General features: G+C 34.7%; 2 protein-coding genes across 2 annotated transcripts; both read left to right on the top strand.

The window, feature by feature from the left end:
• The first annotated feature begins 4,055 nt into the window (after positions 1–4,055).
• Positions 4,056–7,155, top strand: LOC145667753 (sodium-coupled monocarboxylate transporter 1-like). The gene is made up of 3 exons (XM_081735196.1): positions 4,056–4,123; positions 6,783–6,966; positions 7,054–7,155. The coding sequence occupies exons 1-3, from the start codon at positions 4,056–4,058 to the stop codon at positions 7,153–7,155; spliced, it is 354 nt and encodes a 117-aa protein (XP_081591322.1).
• Positions 7,156–10,813: 3,658 nt separating this feature from the next.
• Positions 10,814–17,673, top strand: LOC145669286 (sodium-coupled monocarboxylate transporter 2-like). Its single transcript, XM_081737604.1, has 3 exons — positions 10,814–10,989; positions 15,316–15,526; positions 17,476–17,673. The coding sequence occupies exons 1-3, from the start codon at positions 10,844–10,846 to the stop codon at positions 17,500–17,502; spliced, it is 384 nt and encodes a 127-aa protein (XP_081593730.1). The 5' UTR covers positions 10,814–10,843; the 3' UTR covers positions 17,503–17,673.
• Positions 17,674–18,861: the final 1,188 nt, after the last annotated feature.

Below are 18,861 nucleotides of genomic sequence, written 5' to 3'. Positions count from 1 at the left end.
CCCAAGGCCGGCTATCGTGACTCAGATTATTTCAGGATTTCCCTCAGGCGAATGCTGGGATGGCACATTCTATATGGGCAGTGACTTCCTCTTTTCATTACTTCTTCCTTTCCTTCCTTTTTTCCTTTCCCAGGTTGTATACTCGTCGGGGGACACCATCCCTCAGTCGCGTGAAGGGCCAATATAGCCAAACTTACTGAAGGGCCCATAAAAATTCAAATCTTACCCCATCCAGAAATTTGATGGTCTAATTACTACTTGGTGAACCTTAGCAACAATTTTTCAGCGCACAATTAATATTCACCGGGTTGAAATTTTGGTTCAAGTGATATTTGTATTTGGGTTGCTTTACCAGCACATCAGAAAGCAAAGTGAACACATTAAATTCTCGGAAGGAGCACTCAATTTGCGCATTAACGATCGCCTAAACCCACTAACTACCCAAATCACATAACGTTCACTTAGTCCTTGTAGGAGGGTGCTGAAACCTGTAAATCAGTCTGGCATTGAAATAAAAGAGTTAACTTTGCGTTACTAAATCGTTTGCTATTTATGTTGGGATGAAAGGAAATTTATATGTTACACATGTGTTCCTTACCTTATTTCTAACTTTATTCCTTATTTTATGTCTAACCGAAAAAGAACCCTTCTTGACACATGGTTAACATCACCAACTTAAACAGTTTCGAATAATACAAGTCTTCCTGGTGTTTATGAAAAAAACTTAACCAACAACCAGTACCAGCGTTGGTACAGAAAGTTTATAACAACAAAATGCATCTCAGAATTCTCTGCAACGTGCCTCACTTGAAGTACAGGATTCCACAAGCACTTCCAAGCAGCAAATTGAGCAAAGCGTCAGGGAAATTATGACAAATTTCCCCAACACTCCCACACAGCACTTGCCAAAGAACCTGATGAAAGATCCTGTGTAACCGATCACGGGAAAACGTTTGAAATTCCTGTTTTAGAAAATAAAACTCAGGCGAATAAGGATTTCAATTTTTCATGAACTGCACGCCGCGCGAAATGGTTTCATACATTATCTGATTACGTTGTGATACAGTCAAAAATTATGTTTTATTTTCATTGTATAAGGCATATAATTGACAGGTAAAATACAGTTGCAAGACGCTGAATTGACTTTTCTGGCCATAGGGTTCAAGAACTGGAAAGAGGCCACAGACAGATTCAGAGCACATTAGAAAAGCGAACTTTATTGTCCGAATAATGTTCGTGTGGGTATTTCCAACACAGTTACACACAGTTAAAAATATGTATATAAAATGGTAGAAACTGTAGTTACAAATAGCCATTTTTTGTAAGTAGTACAATTTTTACTATTTTATATGGTCTCAACTGTGATCTAAATGGTTGATAATTTCTGCACCAAACCAAAATCCAGCACAAAACTGGCACTGGATTAATTGATCTTTTAATGTAAATCAAGATGCTTCTCGTAGATAGAAACCCTCACAAAACTGTTTACATCTGCATTATATTATTATTATTATTATTATTATTATTATTATTATTATTATTATTATTATTATTATTATTATTATTATTATTATTATTATTGTTGTTATCCAACCAAATCCAATTGTCGTTACATTACGAATATATATTCGTATTATCTTACCCATGTTAATTCCCCAGTCTATTTTCAAGACAGTAGTTCAAAATCAGTTTGTCCCTCCCCCCAGCTTAAAAATACTTCGGACGCCACTGATTTATGGAGATGTCATGAAAATGTATCCTTTATTAGGTTCACATTAATCCTGGAAATGATGATTTTTAGTGGATGCAAGACATGAGTTAGTTCTACTATTTCTCCCTAGGTGACAGCACATTACTGCCAGAAAAGCAAAAAGAAAAAAAAAGTTTACTCTCCGTAGATGGCAGGCGAAAGGGAGCATCCAATTAGTGCACACTTGTGTTTGTTTTGACGGTAAAGAATTAGCAAAGATCAGGGAAAAAGAAAAAAACAAATTTTGTCTTTGATCTCCGGTCAATGTTGCCAACTTGAAATAGCATAAAATCCCTTCAGAACATCAAAATTTCCGTTTCTCAGTCCAAATGGTCCACAATGCAAATATTTTTTATCAGTAATATGGATGTTCTCCTCGTGAGTGCCCAATAACCATGCCCTATATAACGCCCTAGATTGTCTCTTAACAGTAAATGAAGACCTGGTATTTCAGCATGCACATAGGAAAAGAACGCAAGGGGTTCAACATAAATGCACAACAAAAAGAAAAAAGAAAATTAAATAAAAAGGAAGTAATTACCTTTATTCTTTATTATAATTGTGTTTCGAGATTATTTCCTTAAATATGTTAACCGAAATAAAGAATCTTTAGACATAATTCTATCGATACGATTTTTATCTAGAAACTATGTGCAAAAGTATAAATACATACTTATTTATACATGTTATTTATACAGACATTGTTAGGAAGCAATAGCAGGTTGTTGCAAGGTGTATATTATGTAGAGATCAATTCCTAAAATTGAAATATGAGTTCTGAAAACTCATCAAGTTTGTTATTACTGAACTATTAATATAAGAAATTATAAACTTAAATAAACAACATACGAAAACTCTATTACCCATTATGTTTTGTAGTTCGCTAAGGCAAGAGATCAGATGGTACCACTTTTAGCGATGGAAACTCTAGGAAAAATTCCAGGCCTTCCTGGACTGTTTATAGCTGGAATATTTAGTGCGACGTTAAGGTAATAAATTCAGTAATTTCTGTTAAATATCTTCTCATTCTAGTTTTGGATCTAATGTATAACTTCTAAAATTAAAATATATGTCAAGATTCAAACTCTAACCAAATCAGATCAAAATATTATTTTAGTAACTGGTGTTAGAGTTTTGATATTCTAGCACTATTTACATTGGACATTTTCTGATCAAAACCATGATATATTACCGAAGCTCTAACACAAGCTGTTTATTAATATATAGATATATTAGCTTTGCTTACACTTTGGATCTTGATTTTTCTTATTATTTCCTTGAATATATATGTATATAGTAAACAAAATAATGGATAGGGGAAGTCAGTTGAATATGAGCATAGTTAATGAAAATACTAATAATGTCTGCTTGTTCACCTTCTCCGCACGTATAGACTGTGACAACACCCACCGCACACAGGACTGGGTGATACACTGGAAATCGACGAAATGTATTCAAGCTGATTATGAACTTGAAGATTGTAGAAGTTATATCATTCATGTTATTATAAATTATGTTATTACGGAATGTCTACTTTAGATAGCATCTGCAAAAGCTCCTCACGTCCATTTCTCTCATTATTTTCAAAAAAAAATATGTGTGCCCATATTAAACTAAATTCAAAAGCTCATATTTCACCGACTGTTAATGATATTTTAACGTGTTGTGGTTGACAACCCTGTTTTACCGAAAAGAAGTGAACAAAAGACTGGCGTTATGTTCCTAGGCAGAACTGACTATAAATCCAGTCACAAATTATATACAACGCACAGATACCAAGTTTTAGCTTATTATCCATTACCCTGATTTAATTATAGCTCTAAAAAGCTACACTTTTTTATTCTCCGTACCTGTAAACTTGTCTATTATTTCACAACAACTGCAACGAACGAAATTCGGCTACCCACTGCAAATTCATGAAACTCCAAACAATGCTATGAACTTCGTTGTTTTTCTCTTGCGCAAGCAGTGGCGTATTTACGATTTTGTTTCGGGAGGGGCTTTGCTAACTTTCGGAGGGGCTTTGCCTGAAAATGTGAAAATTCTGCAAGATATTTCATATACTTTACTATAGTAAGTAAAATTTCGGGGGGGGCTTAAGCCCGGAAGCCCCCCCTAAATACGCCACTGTGCGCAAGGTATATGTGTGCTGTGTGAGTTGAAGCTTCCTGCTGTTCATATTTTCGGACTGCTCATGTTAAACTGACTTCCCCTACACCTATATGCTGCAGCACGTTATTTGTCTGATTTTGTTCCATTGCACATTCTTGCACTTTAACTGTCTCTGTTCGCTCTATATTTGGTGATGGTGAATAGTACGGGAGCCGTTGTAGTAGAAATTCATACGTACAGTAGAGGCGTTAGTGATACAGTGTAAGAGATCTCTCCTATTTTCAATTGTGGGTTCCTAGTTAGAGTAAGTGTATACAAGACTGGCATTGTTAGACGTACTGAAAGATGCAGTGTCTAAGGCGGTGGTTTACAAAATTCGAGGATACATATAACCAGGGATGAATAGTAAACGAAAACCAAGTCTAGACCGTCTAACATTGAAGAGGTTTGTCACAAATAAAATTATAGAAGATAGCAAAATCATTTCAGAAGAAATAAATCAATATATGAAATTACCTTTTTCCAAAATTCATAGTTCAACAAGGGCTCCATAATCTTAATATCCGTGGTCAGCTTGCAATTTCGAATCCTCTGATCATCGCCAACAGCACAGTTGCTCAGTTCCTGAAAACATATATCATTTCTCTCAGATGTTTATGATGGAACGGTATGATCGAAAGAACCTTGTTACTTCTTCTTTCGAACTATATGGCTGATCTATTCATCGTTAATGTCCTAATATAATCCAGCTTGCCTACTTCCTATAGTCATACGTGAAGTTGGCTCTGTGCTCGTTTTGGTCCTCAATTTCATTGCATTCCTTTGTTCCAATTATTATTCTTAACGGATGATTTACTAATCGTGATTATGTGAGGATATTAGATTACCAGGCCCATATTATGGTAAAAATTGTCTCCTTCTTAGTTTAATGTTTAACACCTGAACCTTTGGTGCATATGGTATCCAGTTTAACATCTGGTGGAGGTCATTGAAATGTGAACGCATTATAGTGTTCCCATCCTCCGGAAAATCAAGTTCGACATCCGCCCATCATGGACCTGAAAAGCATCTCTAAACTTCAACAAACAAAAACCAGAACCATAATTTATGACATAGATAAAACAGGTTCTTAAAATCGAATCTATCGGGATAGAACTACCAATTCCCGACTCGAGAGAATATCATAGTGAATCCGGAATTTTAAATGTTAGCAATTTTAAAATCTCAATACTTCTGCCCAGAACATTGAAAATCCAAAATCGTGAATATTGGAACTTCATCCCTGAAAGTTTGTAGTCCAGGAATTCCAGTCTTAAAACTTCAGCTAGAAATTTGGGAATACTGTAATTCCAGAATATTGGAATATCGGACGTGGGGGCGAATTTTGGAATTCTGTAATATCAGAATCTCATCTCTTGTATCTTTTTGTACTTTTTAGCATCCACTTCCCCCTCCTTGGTCAAGTTCTTCTGGTCTTATTTAGGGAAGGCCAACTGCCTCTTTTAAACTTTCCAATACTTCTGTTATTTCTTTCTATTCAAATCTTTTTGTGTGGTTTAATCTTAACAGAATGGGGCGAGGGTTCGTTCTGTTTTTGGCATAAAGCCCTATCGTTTTAAATTAAACATTATACATTATTTTTCTCATTTTCCTTTCTTTTTCTTTATATAGTTATTTCTTTTACACTACAAAAGATCCCCAAAACTTTCAATCCTATTATTGGCCCAAAATAAGCTTGAAAAAGTATCATAAAAATTTTAAATTGATAATTGAAAATTTACATGTATAATTTGTTTCATTTTCTAGCCCTTCTTTTGTTTGTTGATTTTTCAACTTCTCTCTCCCTGTATCTCTTTTCGTTTGTAAATATAGTTTGCACTTGCATTTTCTCTTGTATGTACTTTTCACTATTTCTGCATTGTATGTTTATTTGTATTTATATTTATTTGTACGTCGACTTCTTTGAAATTCAGAGAGGCCTCCCGTTTTTCACCACTACCATTTGCCCCTTCAACAACAAAGGTAAACCAACAAACTGATATAACGGCCGAGTACAACACTAGCATTCTCAGGGTACCAACTACACATCTTATGTACTGTAAACTATAAATTGATTGTATCATTTTGCGGAAATATACTAGACGAAACGCATGTTTCTGGCAGTGAACCAATGTTTGAGGTGTATTTGAGCTATTTTCTTCCCATATTTTCAGTATTTCAATCAAAGTCAAATAATGAAATCCAAAGTGACCCAAGGGCTATGTTAAAGAAAGAACTCATTCCAAATAGTTCAGCCATTTACTCGCAGCCAGGATTTTATCAATCCAAAAGCAGAAATAACAACATTATAGTAGTTTCCCCCATACCCATCCTATACATTTTTGAGAAAACTGGGATAAATGTCCGGTACCTTATAACAAAAAGTCTCTGTGTTGAGTTTTATCTTCAAAATTTAAGGGCCTCGTGACATATTATATTTGGCGCGCTTTTCGAATTCCAACTACGTTAGAATACGCATTTTGTTCACAAAAAGATAGTTAATGATAATATCCAGATTCGAAGTCATAATTATGTACAAGAACTCCTTGTAAATGCTGAAGCCTTCTTATGAGCATGTTGAAAAACACAACGTCCAGGATGAGCTTCCTCGTGACTAAGTGGTTAGCATACGCGCCTTTGGCGTGAGGGATCAGGGTTCGTTTTCATTCGGGAGTTCATGTGGTTCGAATTCCACGTTAAGCTGTAACTCCTTGTCTCGTATAGCCTCTCTGCTGAAAAGGACGCTAAATAATATCGATTCAACGCTAAACAAAAATCAATGTCCAAGTACGATGTACAAGTAAATATGATATAACAGTTAGTTATTATTATCCTCCTGAATACTCAAATATATATATTAAGCAGTATTGTTTACTTGCAGTTCTATGTCATCGGCGCTAAATGCAGTTGCTGCAATGACATTGGAGGATTTTTGGAAAAGCTTATTAAGAAGGAATCCGTCAGAGAAACAGGCTGCCTTACTTATGAAAACAACGATAGTCCTTTTCGCAATTATCTGCATAGGACTCGTTTATTTAATAGAAAAATTACAAGGAATTTTGCAGGTGAGTAACCAGCTTCGTTAGGTGCAACGTACAATATTTAGCATTATAATACGTTCCTTTAATTGGCGTTTGTTTTATATTCCGTAGGTCTGCATGAGTTTGGAAAGTATAAGTGGAGGAGCCATATTAGGAGTTTTCACACTCGGACTTCTTTGTCCATGGGCCAACACGAAAGTAAGATTCTTATGATTAATAATCTTAAATGTAAGAAAACAATAAGAAAAGCGACTCTTTTGGATTATTTCCTATCAATTTTGATAATTAAGTAGGAAATTTTAAGATCTTCCTTAAGCTTCTTACTATAATTTTGTATTTTAGAAATAAGACAAGGACTGTAGAGTTCCTAATAGAGGTACGATCAGCACACGTTGCCCTACTACCCCTAGTGTTGTATGGCTAACGCACGATTGTACACCATACTGTATATGTTAGAGTGAAGTTTATTTGTAAGAAGAAAATCCTAATTTCTATTGTTGTACTAACGGTTTATTGTTGTACTGGGAGATTTAAAAATGAAGACGATATGTCTTTCCACAAGTAAGTTTCATATATATTTAGATACTAGCAGCGTTCACCCCGCTTCGCTGCGGTCACCCCGGAACGCAATAAACTTTGTTACTTAGATAATTTTTACTTTTTCGCTTTCAAGTGATATGATAAAAACCATAGAAGATTGCAGTAAATGTTAACATTATATCGCCTCTCATTTATGTTAACCCGCCCCGCTTCGCTGCGGTCACCCCGGAACGCAATAAACTTTGTTACTTAGATAATTTTTACTTTTTCGCTTTCAAGTGTGCAGTAAATGTTAACATTATAGCGCCTGTCATTTATGTTAACCCGCCGAGTACCACGGTCATGCGGGTTGTATATAAATACGTTTATTTTTACCTATGATGAACTAATAACAAAGGATTTGTACGTATGGACACCTGAATGGTCAATTATCTCAAGACACTGGTAATTGAAAATTAAAGTGATATGATAAAAACCATCTAGGGTCCAAATCCTAACAACCCCCCAAAAATGAAAGAAATTGGTTCAGCCGTATTAGCGTGATGAGCGGACAAAGGATTTTGTACGTTCTCTTTTATATATATAGATAGGAAAACTTTTATATGTGAAATATTTTAATCCGTAGAATAAAGGTTATTGTTACTATATATCTACAGATTCATAAACTGCATGAATCCGGTTAGATTCTCTGAAATGTTGAATTTTCAATTCTCTTAACCACATACAAGAATTTTTAAAGTTCTTTAGAAAATTAAAAAACAATTGGTAATAATTAATCTACAAAAGATTGGTGATTTATAGTCAGATTAAATTGCCATATCGCATCTCGAGTAGGAAAGACCATAAGCTCAAGGTATAGCTGACAGGGGATTGACTCACTGATGTGCACCATTTTAATCGTTCCTGCCATTTTCTATTTTACTCCAGTTAATCTATAGACATATTTGTTAAACAAGTATCGTTGTTTACAATTGGTTAGCATATTTGATAAATGATTTATATATTCGCACAATAACACGAAGTGCATGAAACGAAGGTATGATGCTTCAATGGGCAGTAGTTTAAGTTTTCCTGGATATAAATCATATTCGATGTTACACCAATAATAAATTAATATATATATAAAAGCAAGAGGAAAGACAAGAAAAAATATAATATACCGGTAGAAGGAGTTGATTTTGAGTTTAACGTCCCTTTCAGCAGCGAGGCTATATGAGATGTGAACCTACTGATTAACGTGGAATCCGAACCACATGAGCTCCGACCTTGTATCGAATCCGGGTCTCCTACGCCAAAGGTGCGTACGCTAACCGCTTAGCCACGAATGAGCTCAATATACCGGTAGCAGCAAAGTATGTTTATCCATAAATCAAATGAAAGTTTCGCTGAATAAAATAATATGTACTAAAAAATACGCATCAAAAAGTGTCTTTTTCAATTATTTTCTTACAAAAGCAGAAATAAGAATATAATAATAGTTTCCTCTTAAATATCTTAGACTTTTTAAAGAAAACTGTCACAAATGTAGCGTAATTTATTTAAAAAAATGTTTCTGTGCCAAGTTTCATTTCCTAAACATAAGGGGCTCGTGACAAATTATATTTTGGCATGCTTTTTAAACTCCTCCCTTCCGTTAGGATACAAGTTTTGTGTTCGTATTAACTATTGGTTGATTAAATTTCACTTTTTATCTTACAAACCGTAGCTGCAGGAGACAAGCAGAAAGTAGAATCCGAACTAGTATTTGAGTGTGTACCCGATGAATCACTCCGCCAGGAATCGAATTAATCATAATCACACAGTCTCCTATAATCTCCTTCGCCCTCTCCCTCTCTTTCCTGCCACCATACCGTATAGCACACCCCTCATTATGCAGTTCCCTTTTAGCCAATGTCCCAACCAGTTTCTCTTCGTCATCTTAATAATATCTAAAATTATTCTTTTCTCCCACACCATTTCTAACATCCTCTCATTCGTTTTCGTTTGTATACATACCAAGATGATGGAATGCATATGTGCCACTACAATAGGCAAGAAGGCCGCAATCGTATTGGCACTGACGTACAGGAACAAACACTCACTCTCTACTTTTGATCTTAGTAGCTATTTTCTCCAATGGATGTGCTCTCACTGGTAATCGGATTGTAATCTGGGCAAAGAAAATATGCTGCACTTAGCAAATCATATTTTGATCAATTGGCTGGCGTAGCCGTGTACTAGCCGCTGAAATAGAGTTCGACTAACTCGCTTCCATATCTGAAACTTTCGTATCACACATTTCTATTTAGTGTGTGATTTTGTCGTTTGTATTCAGGAGACTGCCTCGTCCTGTTGATAATTCGACACATTCATGTAGAATATTCCCAACACTCAGACCTGAGAGAACGTTTGGATCTTCCAAAAAACCTTAGTTGAGTGTTGGAAGTTTATGCGGTGTTTAGTGACCTATTCTCACTTGTATTTGTGAGATAGGATAATTTTAGTTGAATATACCATGTGTATCTTCTGGGGCTAAGAGAAACGATTATGAATATAATGAATGATATAAAAGAAACAATATAATGGGAAGAAATGGGAAAATCCCGCGATTAAGCCAAGCGCATGCTGTTTCACACTAAAAGATCTATTTAGCGACAGTTGGAAACGAGGAAGTCTGAGTTGTTTTTTTTCTTTTGAGACGTTTGGTGTTAATATTTTTGCTAATTTTCTAGTTATATATTTTATAGTTTGTTTATTATTCTTTTCATCTTTCCGTAATACCTTTCTCAATTTTTAAAAGTTATTCGTGCTGTTCAGATATTTTATATTTAGACCTTCTGGATGCCAAGTGTCCACTCCAAAATGGATATTTTTAGGAGAGAACTTTGAAGTTCATTCATATATTTTAATGCTTGTAACTAAAAACATAATTATGGAGCTTCTGCTCTAATGTTGACAGTGAATAACACTCTCTTAATGCGATTACATTGTATATTGAACTTCGAAGTTTTGAATTTTTGAATTGAAATTCAATTTGGAATTCAATTTTGGAATTTCCTGAAAATTTTTCAATTTTTAAATTACGCCACGTGGAATCCCAGCAGTTCATTTGTGAAATCTTATACTTAAAACATTTTCTTCTAGGTTTTATTTTGGATTTATAATGTAAAATACTGTAGGTGCCAACCAGTGGCATTGTTGGTAATATCCGCACTAAACCGTAATCAGTCAGCCAGAGTAAACATAATAACTTTTATTATATAAGAAAACTTTTCGAATACTTTCGTACCTAATGCTAGTTATATTTCTGATATTTTATACAAATCTTTTTTCATTTCTTTTTCAGGGAGCTATAGTAGGAACTGCTACTAGTATTGCGTTTATGTCGTGGATGGTAATAGGTGCCCAGGTAGCTATTGCCGCAAAGAAACTTGTTTTCCCAACAATGCCTTTTTCTGTTGAAGGATGTGAATATACGTTTGTGAAAGAAAATACAACTAGTTTTACAATGAGTTATTCAGAAACGAGGTAAGTGATAAACTCTAAACTGAGAGCGATAAAGTGAATAAAGTATTATTATTAAAAATGAAACTAAAGTAACATCGTCTGTACAATAGTTAAATGAATTCTGCGTCCAATTTGTATGTAATAGAGTAAAGAGATAACCTCATTCACAAAAGGGTGACTATCTAACATTATAGCTTAAAAAGATATGATCAACGTGTCGGCAATTGATGCAGCTTACTATACATGGTCTTGTAGAAAATTATAGTTCTTTAACTCCTTTCTTCAGATGTTCTAAAACTAATTTGCGTAACTGATGCCACACATAAAACTTGGGTGTTACTCTCTCAATTTCTAGACACCTAATTTTAACACTAGCCGGTTTTAAGTAACTTATCAAAATGAAAAATTGAAACATCGATAACAAGTTTTGGTGCAGTTTTAGAATATTACATTATTACCTGTGGGTTGTAACATTTACTGGGGTTTCATGTTTATAAATAAAATAAATGCTTATTTACCGGGTGTTACGATAAAAGACATGAAAATATGCAAAACAAAAAGGGGGTCTGGTGAACATAGTGGCACAGTTTTACCATGAGAGTTTTTCAGAAAGCGTCGATGTGCCTGCTATAATGCAGAATATCTCCCGATTGTGGAAAGGTTTAACTGTCGACTTAAACGATTACAAAGGAAATTGCACCTTAAAAATGCAATAAAGTACAAATTAGAGCGGGATGGTCGCTTCGTCATGGATATGTCAAAAGACAACTTGATAATCCTAACAAAAAGAGGTCACCAGATACAAATATTGAGCAAAAGGGCAACACAAAGCGTGATAAGGACTGCAAATAACACCAATGTACTAAAAACGCCCCTACACGCTCACCAAAAGGGATTCCCTTGGACAGCTTAGAATCACCAGGAGATAAAAGGAGGGATCGGACGTGGTCCATCTCCGAAATGTTACAAAATGATACCATCTATGAACAACCAGCACATCTTTGAGATGCAATGCCACACTGGCATGCCGCGAGGAACGTTTAGCCTGTACTGCCAACGAAATAAACATAACGCATTGCTCTTGATTCGGGTACAATATCAGATACGTATAAATGGAATTATGAGCAATGCAACCTTGGCAATCCAGGGACAAGAGCAGGTTGAGGCATGGGACATGACGATAATCCCTTAAAACGCTACTAAAGTACAGATATGGTTGGTGAGACACGCGAAGACAGAACAACAAAAACTACAGTTACACAGCGAATAATGAAAATTAGCATACTGACCTGAAGGTATCACAGAAAATGTTCGAATCGTCTTGTTTGTGACATTATACATGTAGTGATACATCTCAGTACTGATTGACGTACACATTCATAGATTCCAGCATGTCTCCGAATACTTTCAAACGTATCAAACACGTGCTGGCGTAAGTGCTGCTGATCTTGTCCAAGTTCTGCATACACCAGTATCTTAAAATGACCCCACACATAGTAATCAAGAGGATTCAACTCCTGCGATCCTAAGCCAGGAGCAAAAACCACCTCTGCTATCCATATGCCAAGTTACGTTTAATCCAATGTCAACTAACAGGCCTGCTAAAGTTCATGGCAACTCCATAATCCATTACCCACTAACGCATCGTATATACAGTAGCGCCCCCATTTGAAAAACTAGTAGTCTCGTGAAGAAAGTTTAGGTAGCTCGTATCAGTTACGTGTTGCGATAACACTGATGGTTCAAGAACTAGCGTACTAGCTGAGACATTAATACGAAATCGGTAATGAAGTTGGTATTGAATATGTGCATGGGATTTTCTTCTTTCATGGTTAACTACCGAGAAATGTGTAACCGTGTACGATAATATGTCAACGTATCGTCACTATCCAATGCGAAGTATTATAGTTTCTAGTAAATCATGTTCCTAAAGTTTAGGCCGTGTACATCAGTATAATGCCCAGACCATGGTAAACTTTAACATCCTACAAAAAAAATATCTAAGATGATTTCAACTTAGAAAGTCTCCTCTAAAAATCATATTTACCGAATTTAGTTCCTAAATTTTCGAAAATTATTTGGTGCATGCAGCACCTAACTCCCAATTGTTCCAATAGAACACCTAGCACTTCATCTAAGACTTTAAAAACAAGAAAAATATTTTGTAAAATCTCAACTTTAAAATTTGGTTTCATTGGATCAAGTATATGTAGAATACTTAACTCTTCAAATACAAGACATACGAAGTTATACATTCATATAAGACATCATCTAATTCGTTTAAAGTCAACTCCCAAATTTAAATTTCCCAAAGATGCTTCCTAAATTTTGTAAGAGTAATCTTGATAGAGGGTTGGATGCAGAAGGGACGCCTTGAAAATGATTGTCCTTTTCACAAAATAACATCAATGATGTTTCCAATCAAGGAAATTTATCTACAAAATCATATCTGCCGAAGTTTGTTCCTAACTTTTCACAGAAGAAGCATGGACAAGATTAAACCTAATTTTCAATTAAAATTAGTATCTACACAATCACAGCAAGAAAGGCACAATGAACCTAGTTATTGTTAATTTATAATAAAAATGTACAATGAACCATACTTTTCCACCTATTATAGGCCATAATCTATTTTGGTCGGGATAATTTGAATTTCCGTGAAGTCGTTTAAGACGATTTCCAAGTCAGATTCACCGACCTTACTTTAGAAAGGTATCTTTACTTATTGATGATACCTTTTTGTTAAACCTAAATATAGTGGCACCTTTAATCAGTTGATAATTTTCTTCAAATATATCCAAGGACCAAACATTCAATATACTGTAAGCTATAATACAACTACAATTAAAAATGAAATCCCTACCAAAATGTGTATGAAAGTTTAAGGGAATAATATGAGCCACCTAATTATATTAAAACATGTAAACATAGTTATACATTTCAAGGATCTAATATTGAATGTATTATAAGCTATAATATAATTTGAATTCAATGAATAAATCATTAAGTGTTGCTAAGATATATTATTTTTAAAATTTTAGGATGTCACCATATGTATCCCTAGTACTGTCTAGCACAGATATGTCTCTAAATCTACCATAAGCTATAATAAGATTTCTAATTTTAAAAAAATAGATCGCAAAGTATTATTTTGGCAAATATTTACTCATTGAAGAGGCAAGATTACAAAGGTATGTTCCTTAGACCTATATAGCATTTACAAAACTTTACTTTTCAGCAGGGAGCGCGGTGGCTCAGTGGTAGAGCGCTCACCTCCGATGCATGGGATCCCTGGTTCGATCCCAGCTAGCGCCGTGTGGACTTTGTGGTGGACAAACACCGTGCTCGTGGGTTTTCTCGGGGTTCTCCCGTTACCTCCCACTTTCTTCATTCCATCATTTCATTAATTTCTCATAATCACCGTCTCCTTTAGCCTAACCGGCATAACCATGGGACGTAAAACTCAAAGATTTCATTTCATTTTTACTTTTCAGCAATATCCAAATTTAGGAGGAAGGCTAACACTTTCCAACCAAATTATAGAGGGACGCACCCCTTATATCTTTATAATTTCCAAGAGAATAAACCAAGCGAATTTATCAATCAATATGATCATATTGTGTAGTAAGGTCTCTTCATAGAGAATAAATTAGAATAAAAATTCCCATATGAAAATTTGTTGCTTACTTATATTTTTGGCAATTTTTATTTATCGAAGAAAACAATATAGAACACCTAGCTTTACAGAAATATGTAATGGAGTCCTGAGTCCTATAAAACATTTGTCATTTTTCACAATTGCAAAAGTTGAGGGGTGCATCAATACACACCTGCTGAAATTTGGAAGGTGTGTAGCAATATACCGTCTATTAATGAAAATACATATACCAATCCATAACTTCACGTTTCATAATACAGCACAATCTCAGGGGATAAACTAATGAAAACCTCTCAAATTTGATTTTTCGGAATTTTTCATTCATTCGATAGAACGAGATATACAACCCAAATGTTAGTAATGTTACTTCCAGTGATCTTATACAAAGCTACCAAATATTCATTTTCGGTAATTTCAAAAATGCAAATTTTATACATCCCTTGCAAAATGTAATGAGTAGACAAATGTACTCATGCTAGACTCAAATGGGGGACAATGCTTGTCCCTCAAAAAATATTTTGACAATTAGATATCCCAACCTCACACCAAGAAACCCTTAAAAGTTTGCTGACTATTGCCCGAACAACATGGACTATTACTAGCTATTTAAATGGAAAATTCGATATAGATCATTGTGTTCTGACCTAAGTAACAGTTATGTTTGTTTCTGGTTCTCACATTTCTTTCAGTGAATCTGTATTCGGACTCTACAGAGTGTCGTTCAGATACTACACGCTGATTGGAGCATCTATTGTAATAATTGTAGGATTAATTGTCAGCTTCTGCACTAAGCCTCGGAATCCTGAAGATTTAGATCCGCAGTTATTATCGCCATTTATTAGAAAATTCTTCATTAACAAATCTAAACGCAGTACCGATGGAACTGGACTTCTTGGTAAGGTACGATAAAGAAGAAAATAAAATCATAGTAAGAGATTTGATACGTATACTTCTATTGATGTGAGTTTTAATCTTTAAATGATATTAGCGTTTCCAGTTCAATTTTATTCATGAATCCGGTAGATTTGGTATAATGTTTATAATATAAATTTCTGTTAATCTCCCTTAAAATATTTATTTTACATTTATGTTTTTAGTACTAATTAAAACCCATTAATGTTTAGGTATACCAACTCCATATGAAATATAACGGGTACTATAGTATTAATAATCTAAGTTTCTGAATTTAAAATTGTCACTTCATATGATTTTGAAAAAAAAAATACATTATTTACACTGGTGGAAGCAGAAATAAACAGACCGATAAGCTCACTTACGCATCGTCCTATTAACGAAATTCGCAATACAAAATGTAATTTCAGAGACCATGATGATCTTAGTTTAAAGGTCCCATAAAACCTATAACCCTAAAGCATAGGCAAATTGTAGTTCCTGTATAAGACATGACACTAGTAGTATGAAGGTTTTCGAATTATCCTAAGAGTGTACCGGTAGTCGTTTGTGCCAACCAACTGTGTCTACAATGGTATGATAACACCACTGAACACCTATTTTGCAATTAACTTCGAGTACGATAGTACTATAGCGGCGATAGGTTACTTGCTTACTTCGCTGATTTGAAAAACGGATTAGTCTAACATATCAGCGGTCCATCGATGGTGTATGCAATGCAGCTCTAAAAAAAAATGTGCACCCAATGCTTCCGCAACGCACTATCGAGCGCCTGAATAGAAGTCTTTCGAGGTCCCCTACCATAGACCAACATTTTTATCAGTGCATTTAAAGTTAGTGGGGCATAAATTGACAATGCAGTGTAATCATAGCTCTCGTGTGAGCTCAAGAACACTATTGTAGGCAGGTGTGATCCGTTTCTCTCTCATGATTATCCTTTTGTTATGTATTCGCCACCGAGAACGTTTTTAGGGCTGATATGAGAGACTACAGTAGCTAGCCGAATCCCGGGTAGTGATATTCATAGATAAGAGCAATTTCTGTCTCTAACACTTCGACGTACGTGGGTTTGTCCGTATAAGCAGGAAAGCGAGAAAATCCAGAATGTGGCCGCATTTGCTTTAATGGTTTTTTCGTTTACTGGTATGAGAATAATGTGGTTTATAATCCGATCATCTTTATCCTAAATTAGGGAAGTATGACAAGTAAATCGTATAATCAAGGGGTCGTTAGTTTTGTAATTGAATACTCTATACAATACCTCAGTTCCTCCGTCCTCATACCCCAGGGCAACTCAGCATACTCTACTAGCCATACGTCCTCAAATTTGGCATCTTTAGCCTCTGGACCACAGCCATATTAAGAATGTGTTTGTTATTGTGTTTTAGCGTCTGATCATCATCTGGTCTCGCTCAACTGATATATTCCATCTATATAAAATCGACAGCAATTATAAAATACACATGCAGATATGCATTCATTCACATATACATTCAGTATTAGTGTAAGCGGGTATTGTAGTATATGTGTCAAGATGAGCAATGTTACTGTGTATAGCGTGTTCGTACCGTGTCGTGAATATCAAACTGGCATCAATATCTGCTTCCACCACATTCTTCTTGCATAACACTTTTATCAAAAACATTTAAGCTTCTACTTTGTTCTTCCATGCATTTTACCGGTGTATTTAAAGTCAGTTAATAAATTGTTAACAAAAATTGATGTTTTAAATGCCCTCTTTAGTAACAAAGATTTTTACTGTAAATATACATATTATTGTAACTTCCAGGTTGACGCAGTGCAATAAGAAATCACTTCAAATATGGCTAACAACAATAAAGATCCATAATATTAATCCTGAATATTTAGAAATTCGTTCTTTTAGTGTTTATTGAATAATAGACATTTACATTTCCAAATATTTTTCTTATTTCCAGAATATTCAGATGATGCCAAAAAAATGAGATGTAATCGTGGATATTTAATTACAGTGCAATTCCACACAAGAAGAAAGTTAATCTACAAAATCAGACGCTTCCAAACAACGTCGATTGAGAACATGTTCTTTATAACAGCCTGCGCTTGAACCATGATAAAGTAATTGTAAATATTGGATAAGAATTGCTTCATTTTGGAGCTATTATCGAAAGTTATACTTCTTGGATAGAAGCAGTCCGCATAAAATGAATGTGAATGACATGGTAACTGGATCTATTGAAGTATTGTCTACAATTAACCTTGGCTGTTTAATTTAAATACATAATCATTTTATGATGGTAATACATCTCTTTAGCATTTCTGAATTTATCATTATTTGCAGTTCCATATAGCTTTTTTGGCTAATGCACATTAAACATTTACATACTGTTTTGGTGTTTTGCAAATCATTATTGTGAACATGCTCCTACAAATGTTCCTAAAGTGTTACAGAATTCGGCCCAGAGTTGCTCAACATATTTCCACGCCCAGTTTTGTTTTTTCTCTCTCCTCTCTTTCTCTCTCTCTCTCACTCTCTCTCTCTCTTCAAAGTTTGAACTTCTGACATTGATCATTTAAAAGCATTACTTGTACGTAGTTCCCACTGAAAGAAATTACAATCATTCAAATGATGTGCCCGACGTTATATAACTTCGAAACCAAGCCACGAAGTTCCACGCATTAAGTACTGTAATGAGGGTTTCCTCACTCTGAGATACAAATTGTTTGTGAATCATATCCATGTCAGTGTATATCGATACTCTTCACACTAATAAATATGGGCAGTTTTCAGTGTTGGCTCTGAATCTAATATTTATTTTTCTCAAAATGGAAAAACCTGCAAAAGACATATGAATGTCAATTTAGTTACGAGTTTTCAAAGAACTAGGCATAAAAACGATCAAAGATATTTTGCTGTTCCCTTTCGACACATTTTAAGTACATAGTGTTGTAACAAAGGTTAAAATTCATATTACATAGTAATTATATTTCATTCAACATTAGTTTGATATTAATATAATTATTAATTCATCCTGAAACTTAGTTTAGAATAAAATGATCGTTTAAGCTCTGCTAAAAGGGGGTAGTATTGCTTTATTGCACAATTTTGCTGTGAAGACTACTTTTCTAGTGTTCTTATTATATACTTATCTCCTTGTTCAGAAGTTACAACTCATTCGAACGATTAGGTTGTAGTATTTCGTTTACCATAAAGGAATTTGTCTCTGTGTACACAAATAATGGCTTTATAGTTCTAAAATCTAAACATTAATCTCCCAATTGGTCATCTGATCTCTGATATGGGTGTATTATTAACGATTATTTCATTCAATGGTTTGAAAAAC

The sequence above is a fragment of the Thermobia domestica genome, chromosome 13, assembly GCF_964235325.1.
Source record: "Thermobia domestica chromosome 13, izTheDome1.hap1.1, whole genome shotgun sequence".
NCBI lineage: Eukaryota > Metazoa > Arthropoda > Insecta > Zygentoma > Lepismatidae > Thermobia > Thermobia domestica.
Note: the sequence above shows the minus strand (reverse complement) of the source record. Positions and strands in the feature narration are given on the sequence as shown.